Below are 26,928 nucleotides of genomic sequence, written 5' to 3' on the forward strand. Positions count from 1 at the left end.
ATAGTATCACCTTGGGAGGTTAAAAACCCACGCTCTCCCCAGAGTTTACCAAAACTGGAAACCACCCCATGAGCGTAGGCTGAATCAGTATAAATTGTCACTTTCATACCGCTGCTTAACACTAATGCTCTCGTTAGCGCAATTAATTCTGCTGCCTGGGCCGATTTTTCACACACTTTCCCACTCTCAATCAACCGTTCCCCTGTAGTTACTGCATACCCTGCTGTTGTCTCCCCATTTGGCAGTTTGAAACAGGAACCATCACAGAATAATATACCCTCATTATCAACCAGCGGGGTGTCTTGCAGGTCTGCTCTACCCTTAGTGTGTTCTTCCATTTGGATCACACAATCATGCCTAATGTCATCAGGTGAGGTGGGCAAAGGAAGCAGTGTCGCTGGATTCAAAGTGTTACACCGTTCAATTTTTACATTACTGGCAAACAGGATCATCTCATACTGTGTGAGTCTAGCTGTAGTCAAATGCTGTGTATGCACTCTATTCAGAAGAACATCTACCGTATGTGGAACTTTTACTGTTACTTCACTCCCTAGGATGATACCTGCACTTTGTTTTAGGGCTGTCGCTGCTGCAGCTACTGCTCTCATGCATGGGGGTAGGCCTCGAGCTACTGAGTCCAGAGTGCTAGAAAAATATGCACATGGTCTCTGTTTACCCCCTTGTTCCTGTGTCAAGACTGACACAGCGCAACCTTCCTGTTCATCAACAAAAAGGCAAAATCTCTTAGTATAATCAGGTGTGCCTGTTTCCAGCTCCCGTGTCTACCAGACATCTCAAGTTTCGGTGGGGGCCGATCCTAATAGAGGCATAAGGCCCCCTTTGGTCTATAGGAACCTGCACCACTCCCGCTATCTCATTCCGGCATCCTCAGGACATATCGCTTGTGTTATCCTGAAAATCATTGTTATAGTATACCCCTTCTCCACATTCTTCACCCTGGCATACACCTTGTACTTGTGTCGTTTGTTGTGGCTGATACAGTAGATTGGGGGGAGGCGGGGCCGGCCAGGGAACATCCCCTCTTGCTTGTCCGTCAAAGGCATTGGGTTGAGGGGGTTTAAACATTCTATTGTCTTGGTTGCCGTACCCACCAGTCCTATTTCCTGGGGCAAATGTTGTCTGTGAAGGGGGCCGTACGCCCCTTCCTCTCCCACCACTCTGGGGACACTGGGATTTCCAGTGTCCGGGTCTCTTGCAGAAGGCACATACATCTTGGGGTAGCCCATCCCTCCTCCCATATAGCGCACCTCCTTGCACTGTACCTCTTCCTGTCCCTTGGCCCCCTATCATGTTGCTACTATAGCCCTGTGACGGGCCGTTATAATTGTAGTTATACCTGCCTTGGGGCCCTTGATGCAACTGTTGCATCAACACTTTGGTTTTTAAATCCTTCTCTTGTCGTGCCTTTTGTTGTCCCTTCACTCTTTCCCCTCTTTCGTAATACCTAGCCATTTCGAGGAGATCCCGGGGGTTCCTAGTCATCCATGTACTTTCTGCCCTCCTAATGTTCTCCTGAATTGGCCCGTGGAGCCCCTCTACAAAGTTTGTGGCAAAGTACCGTTGGCCCGTTTCAGACCCTATCTCTAGCCCACTGTGCGCTTTGAATGCTGCTTCATAACGCAGAAAGTACTGTGCTACTTCCTCACTTGCACCCTGTATCACAGCGGACAGTTTCTCCACATTCACATCAAATGGGGGTAACACCTTTTCTAGAGCCCTCAGGACTGCCATGCCATGCCCCCTTAGGGGTTCAGGATATTCCTCATGCAGTTTTCTATTTTTGCTCGCATCCATTACATCTTTCCATTTTATTGTTTCATTGTCTTTGGCACGAAAGGGGGTCCATATTTCTTCTGGGACAATGGCTAACAATATGTTATCTACATCCTCTACGGTAAATAACCCTGGTCTGAATAACTTTCCTACTTCTTTGTAGAATCCTGCCGGGTCTATACGGGGGTCGGGGATGGACTTGGTGATATGCATTAATTCAATTCGGGATAAAGGGACATACACATAGGTGCGCATCATGTTACCAGTGGCTGCCTCTATGGTGGGTTGGCACTCTCTCATTGGCATTAATAGTAACTTTTCCGTATTTGTTTGTTCACTCACAGGGGCCTGCGCTGGTGGCGAAACAGAGGATTGATGACTAAGAGCTTTCTCTTTTTTATTTTTCTATAATCTTTTTTAATAGTTTCTCCACCTTAGCCATCCTCCATTCTTCCGCCCCTGAATCATCCACTCTTATATTAGATAGCAGTTTCTTATCCAATTCCGTCCTAATCCTATTCCACTGGGACACATATCTAGGCTCCTTTTCCTCTTCTATATCATCCACCCTAATAAGAAGATATTTAATTACGTTTACTTGTATAGGCCAGCCAAGGCCCTCCATCAGACTCACCAGGGTGGACATGGACTGCGAGTGTATGGATGCTATCATACGATTAGCTACGTTTTGGCCCGCCTGGTCTGCATCTTTGAGTTTAGCCTCTCTTTCCCTCACCTCTCTTTCCCATGCCCTCTTTTCCTTCTCCCATTCAACACCGCCCCTTATGACTTCCGCTATTATGTCGGACATACATCCCCATAACTGAACACTGGACGCAGTCACTGGTAGTAACGCGACAGCGTCCTGATATGCTGAGGGCAGATCCGCAGTACTCTGTCCTCTCAATTTACAGTTACCCTCATAAAAGGTATATAGTTTAGTGGCCACTGTCCTAAATTCCAAAGGTGTCAAACGCCCCAATTGGTCCCGTAGGCTGTCATTGAGGGGTGTGCCATACAGCCCGGTCATAAGGATTTGCAAGTCTCCATCTCTATCCTTTTCTACAGTAGTCGTTCTCCTATGGTCTATCAACCTATCTGGGTCTCCATACTTCATTGGGAATTCCACCCTTTCACCCTCACTGTCTGCCGGTGGAGCTGTAGCTCCTGGAAACAATAATTCAGTCGTTGTTTGTTCTGCTTCTAGCCCTATCACATCTTCATATCGAGGCACCGGCACGGCAGGATACATACCCCCACTGTTCTTAATCATCATATGTCTATCCAACTGATCTAGCCTCTCACCCTTCTCTTTTATCTCTAGATCATGTAATTTTTGATTTACCGTTCTCTTCTGCTCCTTTGCTTTTTGTTTATTCTGAGCATTGCGCCTGCGCATTGCTTCTACCCTCCATAGTCGTATAGCCTCAAACTGTGCGGGTCTGACCCGTCTTTTACTAATTCTATTTCTACTTTGGATATGTGGTCCACATCAAAGGACCCGGTGTCTGGCCATTTATGCTCAATCAAATCTTTTGTGTATTCGGACCATTCTTTTAAGAACAATGTTGAATTCAATCCATGTTTAATCAACATATCAAATGCAGGGGTTCCTTCAAGAGGGGCATAGTGTCTCTTGCCTATACCACTCTTGCTGGAAGCCGCTTGACCCATTTTGTTGGTATACCACAATTGCCTAAAACACTCACCTTTCCCAAATATGCACCTATTGGCTAACAATAATAATACATCCTCCTGGCGTATCTAACATATCATATCATCATTTCAACATTACTTCTTCATAGACGGACTTACCACCGTCCTCTTCACAAACCCTGAATCATTATTCCCTTATTCCATCATGCATCCGTCCATACCACTTATCTTAAGGGTCCCGCCAGAGTGTTCCGGACCCGAAGGGCGACAGCCTGCTGTTCCACCGCCAACGGAGCCGGAAAAACAAGGATGACGCGTTGGTTGCAATCAAAGGTGCGGATTCAGTTGTTGGGGCCCCGTGATCAATTCCTTCTCCGGTTCCGCCGCGGCGTTCCTCACCCAGTGACGGACTGTCGCTCCTTCGCGTCCCACTTCTGACACCAAAATTGTGGGTGCGATTTCTCGCCGTCGCCAAAACCAGTACAAAAGGGACCCTGCAATAACTCAGACAGAAAAGAGCCAAGTTAACATTACTTTATTAATGCACAAGCATTCGCGAATGGGCAGCAAGTTCAAACGTCTCGCAAAGCAAGTCGTCAAAGTGCCGCCCTTTGCCCTGCACATCGTGGTCCTTTTATACCCATCTGTTTTACATTGTCATACATTGCTGCACATAGATTATGTCCACCACAAGGCGGTTCCTCCCAGTCATGACTTTGCATCAATGGTCAACAGTTCAACATCTGCTATTGTGGTTTCCTGTTATCTGTTATTCGCTCTCTCTCGTGCCCTTCTGTGTCCTTATCTCTGTGCACGAGGCTGTGCTTACTCATTCCTTCCCCACCCGTAATCTGCAGATAGTTTTAGCAGGCTCAGCATGCTTCGACATACAGTGACCAAACACAATTCTTCTGTTAAAACAAGTTCTTGCCAGGTCAGCAGGTCTTAAATGTCGCTGTATAAAGAGAAGGCCTCTTATTTTAACAAAGGGTACATTCTTTTAACACATATGGTGATTAGTACAAACTCCAAGTGTGAGCACAACATTACATATGTATGCGTACCTTCACATGCTAGCATCTGTGACCACCGGACATGACCGGGCGGGGTCATCCAGATATATTAGGAGATTGTCGAGTTTGTCCTCTCCTCTGTCGGGCCAGCAGAATCCCAGGCACGTGTCGACCTGGCAGAGCCACAGTGCCAGGGGCTCCAGAGCCAGGGCAAATAGTAACGGAGATAGGGGGCATCCCTGGCATGCCCCCTATCCGGTGGGAAGGATCTAGAGGGCCACCCATTGACCCTAACTTCCACGAGTGGGCTGTTGTAGAGTAGTTTCACCCACTCCAGAAATGTCTCTCCAAAGCCCATTCTGTGCATGGTCTCCCAGAGGCTCTCCCAAATCAGTCTAACGACTTTTCGAAGTCGATCGCCAGAAGGGCGAGGGTAGTATCTAGAATTGGGGCCCTTTCTAAAAGCAGGTGAAGTCGCCGTATATTCATGCGTGTGGATTTGCCTGGCATGAAACAGCATTGGTTGGGGTGGACCATCAAAGGCATTACTGTCTGTAATCTGGTAGCGAGGACTTTGGCCATGATTTTGGCTTCACCATTAATCAAAGAAATTGGCCTGTGTGAGGCACATGCCCGGTTTCGGGCTTACTACTATGCTGGCTCTTCGCAGGTCTGGGGCGGCGGGGGGCTCCCTGGTCTCTGCTATGAAGAAACATCTCAGGCGTGAGGGGTGCCATGGTTTCTCTACCTAATCTTTTCCAGGTTTCCACCGGGAAGCCGTTTAGACCCGGCGCTTTCCCAGAGTGGAGCTCGGCAATGTCGTCCACGATTTCAAAGTCAGTAAGATCCTTGTCCACCTGGGTACGTTGTACCTCCGACAGCTGAAGGATCTCAATATCATTCAGTATGGAGGAGTCCACCGGGTCAGGTCGTTTCTCGTAGAGTGTCGCATAATAGCTTGCGAATGCTTCTGCTATAGCGGAGTCCTGCTGCATCAGGACGTCTTGTGTGTCCCTGATTTCCCTAACATGTTTATGGCCCTCATCTCTCTTTTCTAGCCAGGCTAGCATCTTGCCCACCTTGTCGCCTTGCTCATACATGCGTGCCGACACCAATTTGTGCGCGTGTCTGGTTTTGTCTGGTTCGACGTTTCGGAGACCTTTGGCCTTCAGAAGGGATCGAAGCGTCTCCAGAGTGGCATGCAGCACATAACGTGCCTACCAGTCAATTGCAGCGCTTTCGGCTTCTTGAACTTTCAGTAGGTGCTCCTTTTTAGTTGATGTCCAGGAGGGTACCATGTGTTAAAATCGTGGCAAAAATTGCCGTTTACACAAACAATTCTGGCAAAAAGGCAGTGGTTTTGCCACCACAATCCATGTAAAGGATGCGGGGGACATCCACGCAACCCCCAGACCCATCATAGCATTTAAGGGGAGCTGGGACATCCCTGCAACCCTTGCTCCCCTTAAATGGTATAATGTGGTACACCTTTACCGTGTCAAACCACAGCGTTTGTGCTGCGATTATTTTGTATTTATTTGTAGAGCGGAGCCTTGCCCTGAGGCATCTGGCCGCGTAGTTACAGGAAGGTGGTTACAAGTAGGCATAACCTGTTATGACAGTGGAGCGATCTTAACAAAGATAATACAGTAAGGCATAAAACATAACTTAAAACATCACGGTACAGGATACACATAATTACTCAAGAGCATATAAAGGAAGCTGAAGCTGGTGTAGGGATGAAAATGGGAAGGGTGATCAGTGCTAATGTAGTTAAAGTTCGGTGCCTATGATGAAAATGCAGTAGGCTAATCAAGCTTGTGAAGCCAGAGTTTGGTTTTGGTTTTGAAGGAGAGGAACACGTGGGTTCTGATCTGAGTGTGGAAGGGGTGTTATTCCAGAGTTAGCTGCAAGGACTGGGAAACTTCATCCCCCAGCAGACTGCAGCTTAAATCTAGGTAAAGTGAGTGTGTTGACATAGACTGATCTCAGCGGTCTATTCGTGAAATGCTGCGAAAAACGGCTAGTCAGATATGCTGGTGCCAGGTTGTTCTGAGCTTTGTAAGTTAAGGCTAAGGTTTTGAGCGATATTCGCTGCACGACAGGGAGCAAGTGAAGGCTATGTCTGATGTCTGAAATGTGAGATCTTCTAGGGATGTTGAGGGCCGCCCTGATGGTGTTGTTCTGTGTAACTTGTCCATGTTTTTTTGACTGGTCCCTAGATAGAGAGCGTTGCAATAGTCTATTTTTGCCATGATTAGGGTTGTGGCTAGGATGATGCAGTTCTCAGTGTTCAGGAAGGGTCTACAGGCTGTGATAAGTTTGCAGGTATAGGCTGATGCAGACGCTACGGCATTAGTTTGTCTGGTTAGAGATAGAGTTGCGTCAAGATAGATGCATTTGTACAGGCAACATTTTTGCTGCGATTTTATTACTGCATACCGTCCAGGAGATAATTTCCACCGTTTTATAGGCTTCCCGTAGCACAGTGGGGTTATCCACTGTGGGGGAGTTAATTTCAAAGTACTTGGTGGTTTTCCTTTGAATGTGATCAACCTAGTCGGGGAATCAGAGATAGTAGGTATTTAGCGTCCATGATTGGGGGGGGGGGTGTTAGGTCTATTCGTGTTCAGTTCTATCAACATGGGGGAGTGGTTCGAGATGCCTCGGGTAATATTTTTGCACTGGACACCCTGTACTCCTCCAGGGCTGGAAGAAAAAAGTAATCCAATCTGGATAGCAAGGCATGAGCCACGGAGTGGAACAAGTAACCCCGTTCATGTGGGTGAAGTTGCGTCGTTGCCTCCATATATCAGAGACCCCATAGCTGATACAAATGTAGCCAGCCTAGTGGGGGCGTTGGGGTTTCGTCCACGTACATGGGTCCGGTCAATAGCTGTGTCCATTAAGTCATTAAAGTCTCCCTCAAGAATCCAAAGGTCTGGTTGGTGTTTATAATGTCCTTGCATCTTCTATAAGCTCTGCCCCAAGCGCCGGTGGCACATAAATGGCCACTATGCCCAGGGTCTCCTCCACCAGTGTACCCAGCATCACCACAAACCTCCCCCTGGGGTACTGTTCTACTAAGGTGAGCATGAAAGGGAGATGTTTGTGTAGAAGGATCAGAACCCCACGGGATCCCATGGTAAACCCAGCATGTAGTGCCGTTTTGGTAATTTGTTTTGTGAAAAATGGTGCAGTGGTGCAGTTTGTGCTCGCTAAGTGCGTCTCTGTAAGAAGGGCAATGTCTGTGGTGCCGGTTCAAAAATTGGGAGACCAGACCATTGCCATTCTATGTCGGGAGCCTGAGGGACTTGAGCGCTGCCATGGATTCAGGGGGCTGTGAACGGGCGCCACATGTACATGTGGATTATCGACATGGTGTGGGAAGTGCGTACTCGATAACTGGATCTGTCTGAGCAAGTGAATGCATGGGTTTTAGCGGACAAACCCGCAACCAATAACTGTGAACAAACAACCCACCCTCCCGACACCATACTCCGCCCCAAGCCGAAGCATCTGTCGCCCGGACAACGCTTGCCAATCACTCAAACTCGATGGCAGCAATCCCAAAGAACATAGCCTGCCTGGAAAGGTTTTCTAGTTTGAAGGGAGAAAAGGGAAACCAGGAAGGGAGAAGAGAGGAAAGGGAAAGAGGGGGCTTTTCTCGGGAACCAATTTGTGAGCTGACGCCATATCGGTTCCGCAGCCTCACAGTGGTGAGTGAAAGGGGGTTTAGTGTTCGTCCATCATCCCTGCATCGGCAGAAGCGTCCCACAACCTGTTGACATCGTTTGGTTCACGGGCCGCCATTTCTGGGGCTATCGGCTTGCTCCGGTTAATTCCACTCCGCTGATCCTTCTGACTCTGGTCCCAGTCACCCTCTAGGTGTTCAGCCCAGTCCCAGGCCTCTCGAGAATCCGTGAAGTGCACCGTAGTGCCGTTATGGTAAATCTTCAATTGAGCATGGAACAAAAGCCCATATTTAACGTTCACGGCGTGCATTCGCCTCTTCAATTGTTCAAAAGATTGCCTCGCTCTTAGTACCTCCTGGGTATAATCTGGGAAGGAGGCGATCTGGGAGCCGTTGTATGTGATTTCCCCTTTCAGGCGGGCCATCTGGAGCACTCCCTCTCTATCCCTATAGTTCAGGAGCCTGGCTATTACCGTTCTGGGTGGAGAGCCTGGGGTGGGCCTCCCTGTTGGCATGCAATCAGCTCTCTCCACCGAGAAGAACTTGGAGAAGGAATTCGGAGTGAAGATGGCGGCCAGCCACTGTTCCAGGAAGAGCTCCATGCTCAGACCCTCTGTTTTTTCAGGTAGGCCAAGGATGCGCAAATTGTTGCGGCGCAGTCTCCCCTCTCCATAGTCGACTCGGGCTTCTACAGTCTTCAGGCGGGCCATCACCTTTGAGAGTTGCTGGTTGGTCTCTCGGAGTCTGTCCTCCGTTGCAGAGATGCGTTGATCAGCCTCTCCAGTGCAGAGGACAACTTCTGTAAGTCATGGCGGAGGAAGGATACCTCTGCTGTGATGCCATACATTTTTTTTCCTCCATTGAGGAGCGGGAGCTAGGTATAGCCGCCATCACGTCCTTCAAAGAGTGTCTTCCGTGGTTTAAGCCTCTGACTGTGGCGTTTGGTCCATGTTGGCGGTTGTGGCGATCGCATACTGGTCCCTCTTGCTTTGTGTTGAAGTCTTCCTTTGTTTATCTTTTCCCCATAGCACATGGTGGGGCTTACCGGACTCCTTATGGTTGTGTGGTGCTAGGTCATTGAAGCTGGCCTGAGCGCCTAGTCGTCTAGGATTCAGGATCCACGTGCTCCCACCACTGGTTAGCCCCAGCAAGTATATCCCAATGCCAACGACCGAATAGCCGGGGGTTGGACCCCTCACAATCCGGTCTAGTGCCGAATACCAACACTGGAATGCAGTCTAAAGGACAGATGGATTCTGTCAAGGTTTGCCACACCTGTCTTACGCGTTGTGCTCTGACTTGTGCTTCCTCTGTAGGTCCTAACGCATATCCGCGAGTACTAAATCCTATGGGCCCGGGTAGGTCCGCGTTTTGTAGGCCGGTACCGTATCAGCGCCTTCCACCTGGCCTGTACATAAGTCTGTGGGTCCTCACAGGCATGGTGGCCCCTACTGTGGGGGGCTGATCGCAAGGGCGTAGCGTCACCTGTGGAGCTTCAAGATGGCTGAGTGTGCAACATATTGTGGTCCAACATATTGTGGTCGCAAAAGGGGGCTGTTTCAGTCCCTGGTGGAAGGATAGTATCCGGGCTGTGAATTGGGGTTGGCGATCACCAGTCTGGGTGAACGGGTGTCTCGGCCACGCAGTGTTTAAGCAGTACTCTAGTATTTTGGGCACAAGTGCCACCATGGCACGCGAACACCCTGTTAGCCACACTTTATCCCCGCCAGGCCTGAACCCCGGCGTGCAAGTCTGCTACTTTTAAGCGGGAGGTGGCATGGCCAAAGCGGCGGCAATCTTCCGGTAAGCAGGGAACACCCTGCGGGCCGTCAGCACCCACCACCCTTGATCCCCGTCTGGCTTTTTACTTGCGGTGATTATCACATACGCTTCATACAATGTGCTCTTCAGTGTTCATTATACAATGTTGCTGCTTGCAACCTTGGCTTCAACACAGACCGGTCTGGTATCCGTCTCCCCCAACTCACCGGCTGTGCTGACTTCACTGGCGCTGCTTTGTTGTAGGAGCCAAGGACAGTACCACGGCGGCAAGCGTTTCTCCCCGCCTTGACTATTGACACTGGAGAGCCCCGGGTACCTCCGACACACAATGAAGGATCCTTCAGCCTTGTTTCCTGGTCTTACGTTTTCTAGTCTCGAAGATCATGAAAGTAGCGGTTCCTCATCGAGAAGGTCAAGGGCACTTGCCTCCTTGCGATCCCCTTCGGTTTTGCCGTCTTTCGCCTTGTATTAAACTGCCATCTTGGAACTGCTGCTTTCTCGTGTGCTTTGCCTCGCTCTGAGTGTGCTCTCGTGCTCCGCCTTTTATCCGTGTGGGGGGAAGTGTAATGGAAGTCAGGTTTGTGTAATGGTCAGTGATTGCATGACCATTGTATTGGAACATGTCAGGTATACGGCTTGGGTGTTAGTCTGTTTTCTCTCATAGTGAGCTGTTTGTGAGAAAGTGTTCGTGTTGGGAAAAGGGGAGGAGGGTGATTTCCTAAGTATCCTACCTGGTAGGATGGGGTAAAGGTATTACAGGGAAGGGGATAATGCATCTCGCCATCCGGTGTCCCGCTCCTCGAAGACCCCTCACCCAGGTGATGCTCCTGCACTGGTCCACCCCAAGAACTGGATCCAAAAGCGATGGCTGTGTCCTGGCCACCTGGATGATCTATCCCTGGGGACTATTGGTGAGACACCTTCTGGTTTCTCACAGTTCCACCTCCTAACTGCTTCTGTTCCTATGCCTTTGTAGAATTACTAGACCGGTATTGATCTTCTACTGGGTACCAACGTGATGAGAGCTCTTCTCTTTGCGGCAGCCACTTTTATTGTTTGGGGTACAATGTTATGATGACTACAAAGACTGCGAATGGATCACTGTTCTCTCCTCCCACCCAAAGAAATGGTGACCGGTTTTCAAAGTAGGATGTGTGCTTTTACTTATCTGTGACCCTGTCTGCTGCTTGTAGATACAGTTTTATGTTGCACTTGCAATGGTGTTGCCCTACTCTTTGATTGCCATATTGTTTGGCTGTTTTAATGTGTCCTTTCACCAGTGTGTCAGTAGCTCATATTAATTTCTTGCCTTGCAGAGGTCCATTGGACTCCCTGATGTCCATTCTGGGTATGGCTTTGCCATAGGAAACATGGCTGCTTTTGACATGAGTAATCCTGAAGCAGTGGTTTCCCCAGGTAAGGAAATCCTAATATATCCTACCCAGAATTATTTTTATTTTGTTGATCTTCATGTGTTCTTTCTTTGACTGGTTGATTTCTACTCTGATAATCATTTTAAAAAGCTTCTTGTCTGCTGGTGTCCAAACCACGATCAGCAGTGGGTAGTGGTTGGAGTTCAGGGGAGGCATTTTCCCTGTCTGTCTAGTATGAGGATCTTTTCAGGTCTATAGGAATCTGTAACTGGGTAAGGAAATAGACTGTATGCCAGTGTCTGCCTCTGTTGGCTATGAATCTCGGCCAGGTGTGGTGGGGATCTAAACCCTCTTCCTGTACTTCCCAAAGCCCCCTCATCCTTGCCAGCTGCTGTCTGTCTGTGCACCAGCAAGATTGTGGATGTCCGAGCTGGCTCTTTTTCAGCATTATGTGAAAATCACCTGTCCTGTCTGACTGTGTCCCATCATGGTGGTGTGTGAAGCACACCACCTCTCTCTCTCTCTCTCTCGATAGTAGTTCTGTCCTATTGGGCTGTTCCTCCTGCCGAACATAATTTTTCTTATCAAGATGTTGTACGGTGTGGCTTGGTGTGGGCAATCTTAAATCATTAGCCACATAAGAAATGCATAGTTGGCAAATTTCAAAATGTTCTCCTTTTTTTTTCGCTCGGCCTAGAACAATCTCTTCAGTCCTTGGACATCTTATCTGTCTAAAAAAAAAAAAAGAATGGGGCCTTTTACTACCGTTAGTGTAATGGAATCTGCTCATCCGGTGAGTCATATTGTCCATGCCTTTTTCTATCAATAGCAAGGGGCAATTTGGCAGCCATCAGTGGCATTTTCGAACTGCTCAAAATGTCAAATATAGTTATCTCCATCTACCCTCTTTCTCTGTTCATTTCCCAACACTTGTAGGATTAGGCAACACGTGACGTCAGTTGCAAAAACTGCAGGGGTGGTTTTGAGGGAAAGAAAACTACACATCTGGGTATAAAGCACTGTCTATACTCGCCAGCATTAACATTTTTGAGGTCTGTAGCCTCTCTGGACTTTGGGTCATCATTTGCTTGTTGCAAGGTGTCCATACCATTCAAGTCTGTAAATAGTGCCCTTAAGCAGCATAGTCTGTGAGCAAAAAATAGAAACCCTAACAACTGAATAAGCTCCCATTTTAGGTATTGAGCATTCCAATTGCAACACACGTCGCACCAATGATCTTGTATTTTGCATGCCCCATGTCTTTAGTCGCAAACAGACTTTTAAAATATTGGGTTAGTGAAGTATCATCCCTACTGACTGTAGTATTGGTGGAATGGCCACCAGGGTGAGAGATCATGTGCTGCACAGAGCTCATGGGTGACCTGACCTTTACTTTTCTTAAGCACTGTTAAGTGTGCATGCTTTGTGCTGGTCAAACGGTTTGCTCATTTCACAATTTATGAACTTTGCTTCAGTTCCAGTTAAAAAAAAGTAGTTTATTTATACTTAGCAGACATAGGCAATCAACAGTAAATCGGAATAATAGGAGATATTGCAGGACATGGCCTTTGTATAGCAGTTTCCTCGGCTGTATCAATCTAGTTTCCGGTTTCCCTTGACCAATGGCAACCCCTTGTACCACCTCCGGGTCTTAGCTATGCTGTTTCACAATGAGGTAATTATACAGGAGCATGGCCTCGGGCTAGAACATACGAAACTCACCCCTGATGTCTCTGGGCCTAGACGACCCCAGTAGCATTCCGATGAACATTCCTTTAGTTGTCTGCCCATGCTAGTTCTTTTAGCCAGTCCTTCCCGTCGGCGGCCTGGAATTCTTCCACTTCATGATGCACCATTTAGCAAGTATACATCCCACATTGAGGAAGTTCCGTTTGCATCTTTCAAGGACAGCATTCCAAACAAACCACCCGGGGGACCTTCCTAGTGGTCAATCTATTGTCATATACTGGACCCCAGAATGCCAGGAGCTTAGAACAACTGCTTAATATATGCAAATATCCATCATTTTCATATTTACATCTCCAGCATCTTCCATCATTGGGTATATTACTTTTTAGGTTTATCTTTCGTATAGTGCAGCCTGTTCAGTATCTTAAAATGAATCAATTTAAACCTTGTGTTTAGTGATATAAACCCAGTCAGAGAACACATCGTATCCCCAATTTAATTGTCTACCTCCATTTCCACAGCCCAGTTCCCTCTTTCTTTGGAGTGTTTCCCACAATCAACTTATAGAGGCAGGCTAGTATTCTATGACTACCATACGAGTTGGAGACCAGTAACTCATTTTCTGGAGGCTCAATCGGACAGCTATCCCACCACTGTGAGGCTACTGCCCTCAACCTGTAAAACTAGTATCTCAGTGGATGTACCCCTGTGACCCTCTCTCCAAGTGTACAGTGTTAAGATTGTCCCCTCTGGAAACATGTCTCCTTGCGTGTGATACCCCAGTCGTTCCCAGTGTGCGTGAAACGTGCCGTCCGAGGTGGGTGGGAGATCTGGGAATCTCCACACTGGTAACCATTTGTAGTATGGGCGTTGCACACCCGCCTTTACAAATCTAGACCGCCATGCTGGCAGTGTGGATTGCAGTGGGTCATATGGACAGTAACCTTCGCTTCAGGCGTCCAGGAGAAATGTTTTGAAGTCTGCTTTATCGGCAGCTAAGCGTTCTAGTTTAACATGTGGCAGGGCGTTGCCCTACCAGTAGCACGCAATCTGCGCCTGGGCGGCCATCCAATAGATATCCAAGTGTGGGCCAGCAAACCCACCCATATTGTATCGTAGTGCTACTTCCTCACATTCTTTGTGAACTGCCCCTGCTTGCCAGAGGAACTGAGACAACGTACCATGTAGTTTAGTGAAGTATCCTTTTTCAGCTCATATGAGCACATTCACGAATAGGTAAAATAGCTTGGCTAGGAGTATCATTTTGACCAGAACTAGTCTGCCCGCCAGTGATAGCGGTATACCTGACCATTTACTCAGTTTTGTAGTCAAATGCGTGTTTTGTGTGTTGTGGTTGTGAGAAGTGAATCCTTACCCCTGGATATCACCACACCAAAGTATTTGATCCTATCGGGTGCCCACTTCAGTGGGTATACTATTATTATTTATTAATGTGTTATAGCTTAACCTAAGCTTTTCACACATCAAAATTCATTAAGAATTGCAAATATAAAAATGCTATCGATGGGTATACGCCTTGTGGCCGCGTCGTGTTGGAACATTTCAGATTTCGTATAGTTCACTGTGAACCCTGAGAGCTCCCCACATCATGACATCTTTGATTATAGGGTCTAGGTTCACATGTGTGTCTCTAATCTATAACAATACGTCATCAGTGTATAGTGAGATGATCTTGGGCGGGAGAATGGGGGGGGGGGGGAGTCCTGCAAGGTAAATTCCACAGTCCCTGTGACGTTTCCTGATCAGGTTCGCCATGGGCTGTAGCACCAGTGCAAATAAAATGGTCGGCAGGGAGCAGCCTTGGCACATGCCCCTTTCCAGATCAAATGTTTTTGACATGGATGTATTTGCTGAAACCCTGGCAACAGGGCATGTATACAGATATAGTGTATAATTTGATCCCCAAGTCTACACTTTAAAAAAAAAAAAAAAACTTTTTGTTGACAAACTGATACACTCCAACTGTCTTCACTGTGACAATGCATTTTCAAATATGTTTTCGCGTGGACATTACATACCTTCACATTTCCTATTCAGTACTTAACATCCTCCCAACATAGTATGTATGCCTACTCCTATTAGTCATCTACCGCCTCTTGGTCACCGGTTCCAATGCGTGGTTGCTAAGTGCCATCTCTAGGTCCCGTTTGTGGGTCCTCCATGTCTGCTGTATTAAACCTTGTTTGTGTCAGTTCGTTCCATGCTTCCATTCCCTCGCTCTCCTCATGCATTTCTTTCTGCAGCGCTCTGTGCCACACTACCGTCACAGCCAGTGACCAACGTCTCAGGTCTTCCCATAAGTCTTCTGTCCTAGGCCCTTCGGTCGTTTTCCAGGCCTTTGCTATCCTGCGGTTGGACAGGATACAGATCAGGTCCTTCATTTTGGAGAGGTGAGCAGCCCACCCTCCCCCTCGGGAACAGGCCCAACAGCACTCTGGGGGCCATGCGTGCATCTGAATCCCCCCACCAATCACCTTTTTAGCGATGCCCTGACAGAATTATACTATCGCCTGGCATGTCCAGAAAATGTGCATCATGCCCGTGCTCTCCTGGGTGCATCTCTGCAGGCCTGGTAAATGTTTCTATATATGCGTGAGATCTTGTGTGGAGTTAGGAATGTGTTGCATGCGTTTGGGTGAGTTTATATCTGGCATTCCTAGAGAGTTTCTTAGTGTACAGCAGCACACTCCGCCATTCGGTGTCTGTAAAGGCCCTCTCCACGTCCCGTTCGCATTTCCTACGTACCGCCAGATCCCCTGTGCCCATCCCCTCTAGTAGTAGGTCGTAAATCCTGGAGACTGCATGTCCCCCTTCTGACACGTCCTACAGCGTGTCCAATACAGCATTGGATTCCCTCCTATCCCTTATAGCCGTCCATCTCCTGCCCATCCTGCCTACCATTCCTTGGTATGTCAAAAACTGCTGCTTGTGTATTCCATATTCGCTCGCCAGTGCAGGGAATTCCAACATCTTTTCACCCTCTAAGAGGTCACCTACCGTGGCTATCCCTTTACTCTCCCAATGCTTCCTTATCGGTCTCACTATGCCTTGTTGCGGTCCTATGCTCCCCGCTATGGGAATGTACCTGGAGTATGGATCTGGTATCCCCAAGAGTCTCCAGGCTCTCCATCACAGGTCCCTGCCGAGCGTCAGTAGCCCCAAATCCCCAACCCATAGCACCTCTTTCAAGTAGGGGAGTTTCAGCATTGGCTGCAGTAGCTGGGTGTCCAGGGTAACCTTGTCTCCAAGCCGATTCGCTACGAACTGCAGCTGCCCGGACAGGTAGTATAATTCGAAGTTGGGTACTCTCATCCCGCCGTTGCTATGTTCTCTCTGTAGTATGCTTAGGGCAATTCTATTCCTCCCCGTTACCCACAGAAATATCTGTGTTAGCCCATCTAACTGCCTTAAGAACCCCCTCCCCCTTATCCCCCGGTATGTCATACAGTACATTGGTGAAATGGTGCAGGAGTGCCACCATCTTTAACAGTGCTGTCCTGCCCGGTACTCCGAGGGGCAGTTTATTCCAGAATCTCATGGAGCTCTCCACACCTTCTAAGGCCTTCTGCGTGTTGTCTGTGTTGTCTATGTGGGTGGAGGCTGGGTTGTGCCACATGTTTACTCCCAGATATCTGAAGGTTTTCTCTGTCCACCTCAGCCCAAGTTTGGCAATTGTTCTCTAGCTAGGCCCCTCTGTCCTCCCAATGGGACAGGCTAGATTTTCCTCTATTTCTACCGATACCTGAGAGCCTAGCAAACTGGTCCACTATGTCCAGTATGTGGTAAGTTGTCCTGCGGTTGGTTGACATATAGCAACATATCATCCACATACAGGCACACCTTGTGCACTTTCCAATCTATCTCTATTCAAGCTTTTGCATGCTTTGCGGACGGCCCTGTTTGGTGCCTTTCAGCACTTCCCATGCTCCAGAAATATGTTTCCCAGTTCTCACTCTCGTTCTAGTTGCCATGTACATCAGTTTCACCCACCTCATGAAGACATTGCTGATCCCAAAGCCCACCAGTGTCCCTAGGAGCCAGTCCCACCTGACCGAGTCGAAGGCCTTAACCGCATCTAGGGAGGCTACTGCGTAGTCTCTTGTCTAGGAGGTTTGTGCTATCTATTACGTGGTGTAGTAGTTCCAAGTGGTGCTGCGCCCTGGGACATACCCAGTTTGATCTGCATGTATCAAACTTCCTATCACTTTCCTGAGGCTGTTTGCCAATACCGCCGCTAAGATTTTACTACCCTGGTTCGTCATAGAGAGTGGTCTATAAGATCTACAGTCCTGCAGGTGTTTTCCCTGTTTAGTATGGGCACAATTATGGATTCCCTTATGCTACTGGGCAATATTCCTGCCTAGTATGTGTTTGTGAAAACTTCCAAGAGCTTAGGAGCCAGTACATCTGTGTATGTATTCTAAAATTCCCCGGGGAGGCCATCCGGCCCCAGTGTTTTAGCGGTTGGGAGTTCGGCTATCTCAACGCTGATTTCCTCCAGTGTGAGAGGTGTGTCCAGCAAGTCCACCTGTTTTCCCTCCAACCGTGGCAGATCTATTTGGCCTAGGGCTTCCTTGATATCCACGTTGTTCCCTTTAGCATCTCTCGAGTATAGGGATTTGTATAATCTGTTTATCTCCCCTTGTGTCCTGACTACCTTCCCTTCTTCGTATATAATACTATTGATCTTATCCCTTGGTTCCTATCGTCTGCATAGCCAGGCTAGCAATCTCTGTGGTTTGTCCCCTTCCACGTGTATCTTCTGCATATACTTTGTGTAGTCTAGTTTCCTCAGCCTTTCTACCATTCAGCTATGCATTTTTGGTGCAATTACAGCAATCTTGCCTCACTGCGTTTCCTCCTACAATTGTATTTTCCTCCCGTCCTATGTAATTTTCCATACCCTCCAAGGATCTCTGTATGTCTGCCCTCAGGCCCCCATTTTCCCTATAGCCGTGCCTCTTAGAACTACCTTAAAGGCTTTCCATAGTGTCCCTGTTTCCGCCACACTAATCGTATTGGTCTCAAAGTACTCTTCTATTTTGTCTCTAAGGTGGTGCTGGAATGCGTCATCAAGTAATCTCCAAGTGGGTATCAGCGCTCTGTGTAGTCACCTGCCAGTTTGCCATTAGCGAGGCATGGTCCGATAGCACCCTAGCCTTGTATTCTGTGTCTTTGAACTTTCCCAGGTTTTCAACCCTGTGAAGATGTGATCTATTAGAGCGTGCGCTCCGTGAGGAGCCGAGAAAAGCGAGTATCCTTGTGTCTGTGTTCCTCTCTCCAGAAGTCTACTAGCTGTAGGTTTTTCAGTTGGGCCCCCAGTGTCTTAGCCGGTGGTGCAAGTTTCCTCTGCTTCTCATCAGACCCATCTAATTTGGTGTGAAGTGTGTAGTCGCCTCCCCACACCCACGTCGGTCCCTCTATATTTGGACAGCTTCGGGTATAATGAGTGGCGTCATGGTTTGGGGCATATGTGTTTATGAAGCATACCTCGCCTATTTTCTAGCAAGCCATGCACCACCACCACCACCACCCTGCCATCCTCCTCCTTGAATTCCAGCAACTGGAAGGGGACCAGGGTGGCGATCCACACCAGAACCCCTCTAGCGTATACCGAATGTTAAACCATACAGTTTCCCTCCCCATTTCCTGGCTATCTTGGCCTGCTTGTCAGTTGTGAGGTGCATTTCTTGCAGTAACGCGATTTTGTATTCCCATCCTTTTCAGATATGCATGCACTCTTAGCCTCTTCAGTCCCCTGACATTCTAGGTGACTATTGCCAGGCCATTAGCTCCCATCCTGGTTGTTCTTCCAGGGTTGTACCCGTCCCACTACTTTGCTCTTGTTACGTCAAGTTTTATGTCTTTCTCTTGTTTTTCTTTCTTTCAACAGTTACGTTTTGTCTTGTAAAAATCACTAATCCGATTAAATCAAGTAATTAAAAAAAAATATCTATATATATTTTCGCTATCGCAGGTTTCGGAGGCGCTCCTGGCGGCGGTCTCCTGGCCAGGGATCTGTGTGCCCTTTTGACCGTGAATCCTTGAGTCAACAAGCAAGGCCTCATCTCCTGCAGCAAGAGGTTCTCCACGGGACTAGTTGGATCTTCACCTTCCTCTCCTTCTGGGAGGCCTAATATTCTAATGTTTCATTGGGCTCTCCCCTCTGTGTCCTCTATATGGCGTTCTAGTGTCCGCACTCTTTCCAATATATCTGCCATCTGGGTTTGTGTGCTGGCTATGTTAGTGGCATTCTCCTGTACTCTCTCCTCTGCTGTGCCCATTCGGTAAGCTAACTCGTGACATCCTGGCGCAGCAGTCCCATATCAACAATTACAGTGTCTATCTTGTGTTCCAGTGCAGTTTTCAGCGCTGCTATCGCCACCAGGATCGGGCCTTACTCCTGCGGGCTGACCTGTGTTCCTTGTGCCATGGCTACAAGGCACTGCTGAGGCCTCCTCATGGTCTTCTTTCCAGGCATATGCATCCAACGTCTGTTTGCTTTTGCGTGCCTTGTCTGACATTTGTATTGCCAACCTGGAGGCCTGCGTAGATGGTATGGGTGTTCCGCCCGCCCTGCTGCGATTGTGCCCCCTATTCGTGGGAGTCAGGCGTGTGTTTTGGGTTGTTATCCTGCCTGAACGCAGCGTTCCACTAGCTCTTTCACAAGCAGGGCCTCCTTTGAGGCTACTTATTTGTCTAGCCTTGCGTTCTGGGCCAGTCACTCAGTGGCCCCAGCCTATTCCGCTCTCCCACCCAGGTCTCAGCACTAGCCTTGGGGTCCTGCCCTGGGGTCTGCACACTCTTCTCGTTGGCTCACTGCTGCGTTCCCAGGGTCTATCAAGCTGGATGTGTATTATTGCCTGTATTTGTGCCAGTTCCTTCTCCTCGGGCTGAGGTGAGCATATGTCAGTGTATTATCATGCTTTGCACTTGTTATCCGTTCCCGCTGGTTGTTTGCACCGTTCTGTGCTTATACGCGAGCGCTGACACTGCCCTCTGTGGCAATCTGCCCCCAATGGATGCGCTTCCCTTCCTGGGCATTTGCTGTCTGTGTCCCAACCTGTTAGTTGTGGCCTGCTCTCTGTTTCAATGGTATGTTTTGGCTCCCGTTGTGCCGAGTCCTTCAACTACAAAAGATCGCTCCCTGCCTGTTGGTGCTGCCCCTGCCGCGTGGCCGTTGCACGGCGGCCAGCTCCCTCGCTGCCTTGCCACATACAGCTACTCACCAGCAGGTCAGTCTCTTCCAGAGAGTTCCCCCTTGCTGCGACCCCTCTGGGGGCTCACCAGGTAGTCTCGTCACAGCCTCTGCCTGAGCCCACGCTTCTGCTGCAACCAATTCTCCAGTGCCTCGATCTTGCTGCGGTCTGCCTTCGCAGCTGCAGTAAAGCACCCGTGGGTGCCATTTTTGTCAAAATGTCCCTCTTTTCACCATTTCTCTGTGGAAAGGTCCTTCTTGAGATTTACTCTGCGTGCCAAACCAGGTTTGGTCCCTTTGTTCATTTGTCTTTGGCAGGATTCACAAGTGAAGCCCGCCTTGGCTCCAGGGTGTCTGTTGGGGGCAGGAAGTGAGGGAGGTGCCCGAAACTCCCTGTGCTTAATCTCCTAGGAGACAGGAATGCACTCTTAGGTGATTTAGCGGCTGGCTGTCCTGCAAGGACAGCCACCCTGCTGTTTGACTGGCAGCTAGGCTGGAATGAATGGGAGAAATCTGCATAAAAGGCGAGGCTTTTGGGCTTGGAAGGCATAGTCGACCACTCGATGAAGGAATCCGAAGAAGAACTTGAAGACGCCTGCTGCAACTCCTGGACCGTTGGTTTGACCAGTGAAGCCCTGCTGCTGTGCTGAAACTCTTCGACTAGAGAAGCCCTGCCAGGGCGACTACTCCCTTTGAGTTGGTGGGACCGACCAATCAACTCCCAGGTAAGACACCTGGACATCATCTCAAAGCTGGTTGCACTTTCACTTCAGTTGCTGCTGGAACTGAAGAGCCAGGGAGAGGAACACCTGTTTGTGTGCATTGTTTTTGAGCTGGCCAAGAGCTCCAGGAAGATCCTCCGGACTCCCAGGAAGCAGGACTGGCCGAGCCTGAGCCACCTCAACAGTGCTGGACCCCAGATGCAAGGAAATGCCATCGACAGCCAGGAACTGCGGTGGTGCGATTTGCGGTAGACGCAAGGAGCTGAAACACTGAATTGCAACTTGTTTGAAGATTGCCGGTTGCTGTCGGTGACCGTCCCATTGCAGTGCAGGAGTCCCCAGAAGTCCTTCCTCTTGTCCCCAACGACTGAGGCCTAGGAACACCAGGATCTGCAGAGCTACACAGGAACAGAGGTCATCTGCTGCATTTTTCTTCTAACTAAAGGTACTGTAAAGTCTGTTGTAGATTTGCTTCTACTGCTCACATGTCTAACAGCTTGTGGCCCTACATTGATTCTTCTTTTTCATCAAAGACTTCTAAAACATTGTGCAAAGACTTTTCTTACTTACCTGCAAAAAGTGCTTCAGCCACATCCCATTGACTTTGGCTTAGCCTGTTTCATTGAAAGACTCTTCTCTCCTCTGACATTGGGGAGGGCTGAAAAGTATTTGTCTGCTTAAGAATATTTGTGATATCTTGTTTGTTCCAATAGCTTTTTCTTTGACACTCCTCTCAGTGCTATTCTAAATGCTAACAGTAATATATCAAATAAAGAAGTCTTATTCAAATGACTGGTAAATAATTGTTTTATCAAGAAACCTTGAGTACAAGTGTTTATTTGGATACTTGTCATTGTGAATCTTTGTGTAAACTCCTTACAGCGCACATTGACCCCTCTTGAGATAAGCCTGGCTGCTCAGCCACACTACCAACCTGTGTAATTCAGACGTATACCAAATGTTGGGTCCTATTGCAAGGAGGCTAAGGTTGTTGCAGTGCACCTAAAGGGTACTGGTCTTAATCGTACATAAGACACCTAAGTATGATTGGTTCCTTATTTGTTGGCCCATTCTAATCTCTCCCCTAGGGATCTCCTCTACCAGCATGCTAGGTAGCTCAGTAGTCCTATAGGATCCAAGAATATCTGGGAGTCCTTCTTCCAAATTTGGAATGGGGGTTCTACCAACTATCTCAACAGATGTTGTAGGTAGGACTGGGGGAATATTCTTTCCCGCTGCCTCTTTTTCTGACTTTTCTGGCCATGGGTTTCTCCTTAGCGCCTATGCTTTCCCTTAGGCGTGGCCAAGGCAGCCTTATTCTGAGACCAAGTGCTTGAAGGGTCTGGTGAATGTCTATCAGGACTTAAGTCTTGAAGACTACGCTCACCCAGAACTCTTCTAGGAATAGCTATCCTAACATTGACGGACACCCTGACCAGTTCACTACTCAGAGCTCTACTGACTGGTGATACTAGAACATTGAGAAAGGGCCTACCAGTCAACGGAGTATCCCCCACAGGACTTCAGACAAGCCCCTGTGGGTTTACCATTGAGGAAGCTAATTCAGTTGGACTGGGCCCAGTGTTCCTAACAGTAGAGTCAATTACACCTACTACCTGAACACTATCCTCAGAGAACACATGACTAAGGGTCAGGTCTGGGATGGGAGCAGAGGCTCCTGTACTATTTTCTAATGAATCTCTACCTTCAGACTCTTCACCTGTGGGGAAGCAATCTAAAGGGAAGGACAGCCCTGCCATCTCTTCTTTCTCATACTGAGAGAAGTCCAAATTTGCAGAGTGGATCCCCAAGGTCTTACCCTTACTCCTGGGGTCCCTCTTCTTGTGGTCTCTGGCTCCACAAGTGTAAAAAGTCTCACTGGATCTTGACACATAGGGAGGCTTAGAGAAACCACTCTCATGCTTGGGAGGATTAGTCCCACTACCCTGACCTGACTCGGGTGATTTCCCCTTATTAAACATTGTGTGGGTCTTTTTGGACATAGGTTTATCTGTACCCCCACCCTCTTTCTCCTTCTGCTTCATTCCCTCCTCCTGCTTTCCTGAAGCAGGCTTGTCCTTATGGGGATACTCTGAGAACCATAAGTCAGCAGCAATGGCTAGCCTCTTTGGATTGAACCCCTGTCAGCCAAATGCTGCTTAAGTTCTGGGGAACATGAGGCAAAAAATATGCTCAAGCATGACCAAATGAATCATGGCCTCAACGGTAGTTACCTGATAGCCTTCTATCCAGCCACACAAGTATTTTAAGGAATCTGCAACAAAAGTCATAGGTCATACATTCTTTTTTCTTGTACTCTCTAAATCTCCTCAAGTATTGGGCGGGGTCTTCCCAAACTTTAAGATGAGTTTGCTTGTTTTGCAAAATCTTGCGTCAGTTTTGGACATTTACATAATGGTACTCAGCCAGAATGGGGCAGTCTGCTGAGTAACCATGCAATTCTATCGGCATCACCCACTCCTTGTACTTCACATGCATACTCAAGTCACAAGCCAATCAATTATGTCATTCTTATCTTCAAACATACTAAGAAGATCTTTTGGGAATTTAGGATGTGAAGAGGACCCAGAACCATCTCCAGTTTCTCTGGGAGAACCTAGTGAAGCCTGAATCTTGGGCAAGCTCCATCTGGTGAGCTGTCCTTCTGCCTCCCAACGAGGGGGAGCAGCTGGATCTAGAAGATGCTTATTGCCACATCCTGATGCACCCCAAACATCGAAGCTTCCTGCAGTTTGTGGTCTGAGACAGGCATTTCCAGTTTCGGGTTCTCCTCTTTGGCCTCAAGTCGGCCCCCAGAACATTCACGGAGTGCCTGGCTCTGGTGGCAGCTGCCCTCAGCAGAGAAGGACACCAGGTTTACCCCTACATTGATGACTGGTTGGTGAGGGGGACTACTCTTCAGCAGGCGTCGGAATCTCTCCAGGCGGCTATGCTCCTGTTACAGCATCTGGGATTTGCAGTCAACTTCACCAAGTCTTGTCTGGTGCCCTACAGCGACTTGGTTTTTCTAGGGGCTCATTTTCATACGCAACTCAATATGGTCCAGCCTTCGGTGGAAAGGCTAGGAAAGCTGGTGGCCATGGCGGGGTCCTTTTGGCTGGGCTTGGCGTTCACAGTCCGGGTTTACATGTCCCTTCTAGGCACCATGGTGTCCTGCATCCCACTCATCCCGAATTGTCTGCTTTTCTTGATGCCAGTGCATGGGGTTTCTCGCTTCAAGATGGTCTCAGGTCCTAGGTTCCTGGTCCAACAAGATCTGCATCTCCCAGGAGCTGGCAGATGCTCTGCAGTGGTGGACTCACTCAGACAACATGGTGCAGGGTATACCTCTGGTGGAGCTGAAGTTCCAGTATAGCATAGTGATGGACGCTTCCCAAATGGGTTGGGGGGGGGGGGGCTCACCTCAACAAGTTTCAGGCTTAAGGAGTATGGACTCAGAGGAGGTGTCATTGCACATTAACATGCAGCAGCGCGGGTTTGCACATTATGTAATTAACGTCACTGACGTTGTATACCTTCATAAAGTTTTGTTCATACTGATTTTGGCAGAACGTTCCACGGCAGCAGAGTTCTTGGTGCTTTTTCCTTTTGTATAGAAATAAAACTTGTTATCCTTGCAAGAGGTGAATTGTGCCTTCTTCCCTAGTGGCTGTATTTCTCGTATGAGCGTCTGGGGGGGGGCTTTCCTACATGGTCTATCACTAGAAGAAACACACACAAGTGGCAAACATCCTGCCAAGGAGGTATGGCATGAGACAAAGGGGGACTGCTTAAAAGCAAGAGGTGGGACAGGAATGGGTGTCCTCTCAACTGCCACTGTCCACATCAGGGGTTGGACTTGCTATGAATTTTTCGTTGGTAGGCCTCTCAACCCTGGCTAAGAGAGGTTTCTGTCCCTTCCTGACAAGCCTGTCACAACTTTCTCCCAACACAGCCTCAATCTCCTCAGCACTGCTCTCCACCGTCTGCTTTTCCCCGCCTGGTCTCTGTCCACCAACTCCCCTCCTGACCTCACCTGGACACTTATTATCCATCTTTGATTTTCCCAGTGTGTTATTGGCCAGCCTATCTGTTACGCTCACCTGGTCTCTGCGGAGGCGTTGGGGCACGGTTGCAGCCCTTCCTGAACTTGACTCACCCCTTTTCAGGCCTCTCGCTCGGTAGAAAAGCAGTGAGCGGTGGTACATGGTGATACTGCTCCTGCGTGGAGATAAGAGTTTGTGAGTGCGCCAATCTGTGATTGTTGTACCTCTCGAACCCTTCTCCCCAAAGTACGGTTTCTGTGAGCATACGCCGGCCCCTAAAGCTCACCTGTGAATTATGGAAGGTAAGCTCTCCGTCCTGCTACTTCTGGCAGGGGCGCATTGAATGGGATCTAGTTCTTCACTGATCCCTGATGAGGATTAGTCCAGTCCAGCTGCAACTATGCTTCTCCTTATGATTGGTAAGTGTGAGCTCTTGTGATTCTGTTCGTTCTGTTTAATGTCTTTATATGTTGCTCCTTATGCCCGCAATAATGTCTCTTTTGTTTTTTTTCCTTAGATGGAAATGTGGCCTCAATGCAGCTGTGAGACGTGGATGGATGGAAGATTGATGCTACTGCAACGTTCGACAGCAGGTAAGTGATGGTTTAAGGAAAAGCGCGAAGTATGGCGAAGCTCGACCTTAAACAGTTTTTTCGATGTCTAACCTTGTCTCCTGTTTTTCCTTGCAGGCGCTGATGTCGACAATGGAGCGTGTCGTGCTGCGGTGCAAAGATGAAGATTTCGGCATTCCGGAAAGTGTAAAAATGAATGCTCGGTTCGCCGAAGAGATGTACAGATAAGAACAGCTTCCCCCAATTGGTAAGTATGCTGGCAGGAAGCAGGATGTCCAGGAAGCAGGGTCTTCAAAGGTAAGCAGGTCTAACCCCAGGCGACGGTGAGCGTTACGCTGCTGGTAAGTGCAGAATAACGCGAAGCGTCGGTCTTGAGGATCAGGGAAGCTTATATAATTGTGAATCCATTAGCAGCCACACCCAAGAATACACTTGGGGCTGCTTAATGGATGGAATGTTCAAGGTTAATGCATCTGAAGTGCTATGTCCATAATAAAGGCTTTTTGGTGTTAAATGGATGTTCTTGTTTACTTTTGTTCATGAGCCTGGCAGGACAGTATCCACCCAGGTCTCCTGTGCATGCAACCCCTGCATGCCTGTGCCCCTGACTTCATGACCATGACACTATCCTGCTCTGGTACTCCTCCTCCACATTGGTTTTCCTTGTCATCTGCTTATCGGTCCAGTCTCCTTCTGCTCTATCCCAAAAGGGTTTGTATTTTATTAAATTTCTAAGTGCTTTAGGCCGAGGCACTGCACATAATTAATGAGATGGTACAATAATAAGATATGATGACAGTTCAAATATTGTAAAGAATAGCTAGAGTGGGAGCAAGGCAAAGATAAATTAATGTAAAGATAATCCAGTTAACTGTAGATACGATGGCCTAGGAAGTAAATACAAATTAGCCACACAATAAATGGAGGTTATAATAGATAAAACAAAGGAGGACATGAACAAGGAAGACATATGGAAACCTCATTGTTGGGTACGTTTTTCTCAAGTCCAATTGGGATTCGACTCCAAGGCTTATTCCTTGGGTTCAGGGCCCCAACATCTAATATAGACCTGTACTACCCAAGGCTGGTAGAGTGGCAGAGCAGCCAGGCTGATTTTAGGAGGAGAAATGTGAGCTGTCAATCAGTACACAGACATCTGAACATACATGGACCCAAAGAAACACTTGCACACTTAGTTATATCAGAAATAGTTATTTAATGTATAAATGCACAAGGCAATTTAGAAAATAAAGGAATATTCTATCAACATCAAACGTACATTAGGCTAATAAGGAGATATAAGGCAGGTGAGTAATTTATGTACTTTTCCTATCCGCACACTGAGTGACTTCAGTCCGGTAAGTAAAA

At 48.1% G+C, this 26,928-nt stretch overlaps 1 protein-coding gene across 1 annotated transcript in view; it reads left to right on the forward strand.

Annotated features, from left to right (window-relative positions):
- Nucleotides 1-26,928, forward strand: part of RTCB (RNA 2',3'-cyclic phosphate and 5'-OH ligase) — a 280,519-nt gene that overhangs the window by 95,657 nt on the left and 157,934 nt on the right. Inside the window, exon 4 of the mRNA XM_069628792.1 lies at nucleotides 11,256-11,355. Coding sequence (XP_069484893.1) covers nucleotides 11,256-11,355 — 100 coding nt within the window. The remainder of the gene's footprint in view (nucleotides 1-11,255; nucleotides 11,356-26,928) is intronic.

Source organism: Ambystoma mexicanum, chromosome 12 (genome assembly GCF_040938575.1).
Source record: "Ambystoma mexicanum isolate Mex_15411 chromosome 12, UKY_AmexF1_1, whole genome shotgun sequence".
NCBI classification, from domain to species: domain Eukaryota; kingdom Metazoa; phylum Chordata; class Amphibia; order Caudata; family Ambystomatidae; genus Ambystoma; species Ambystoma mexicanum.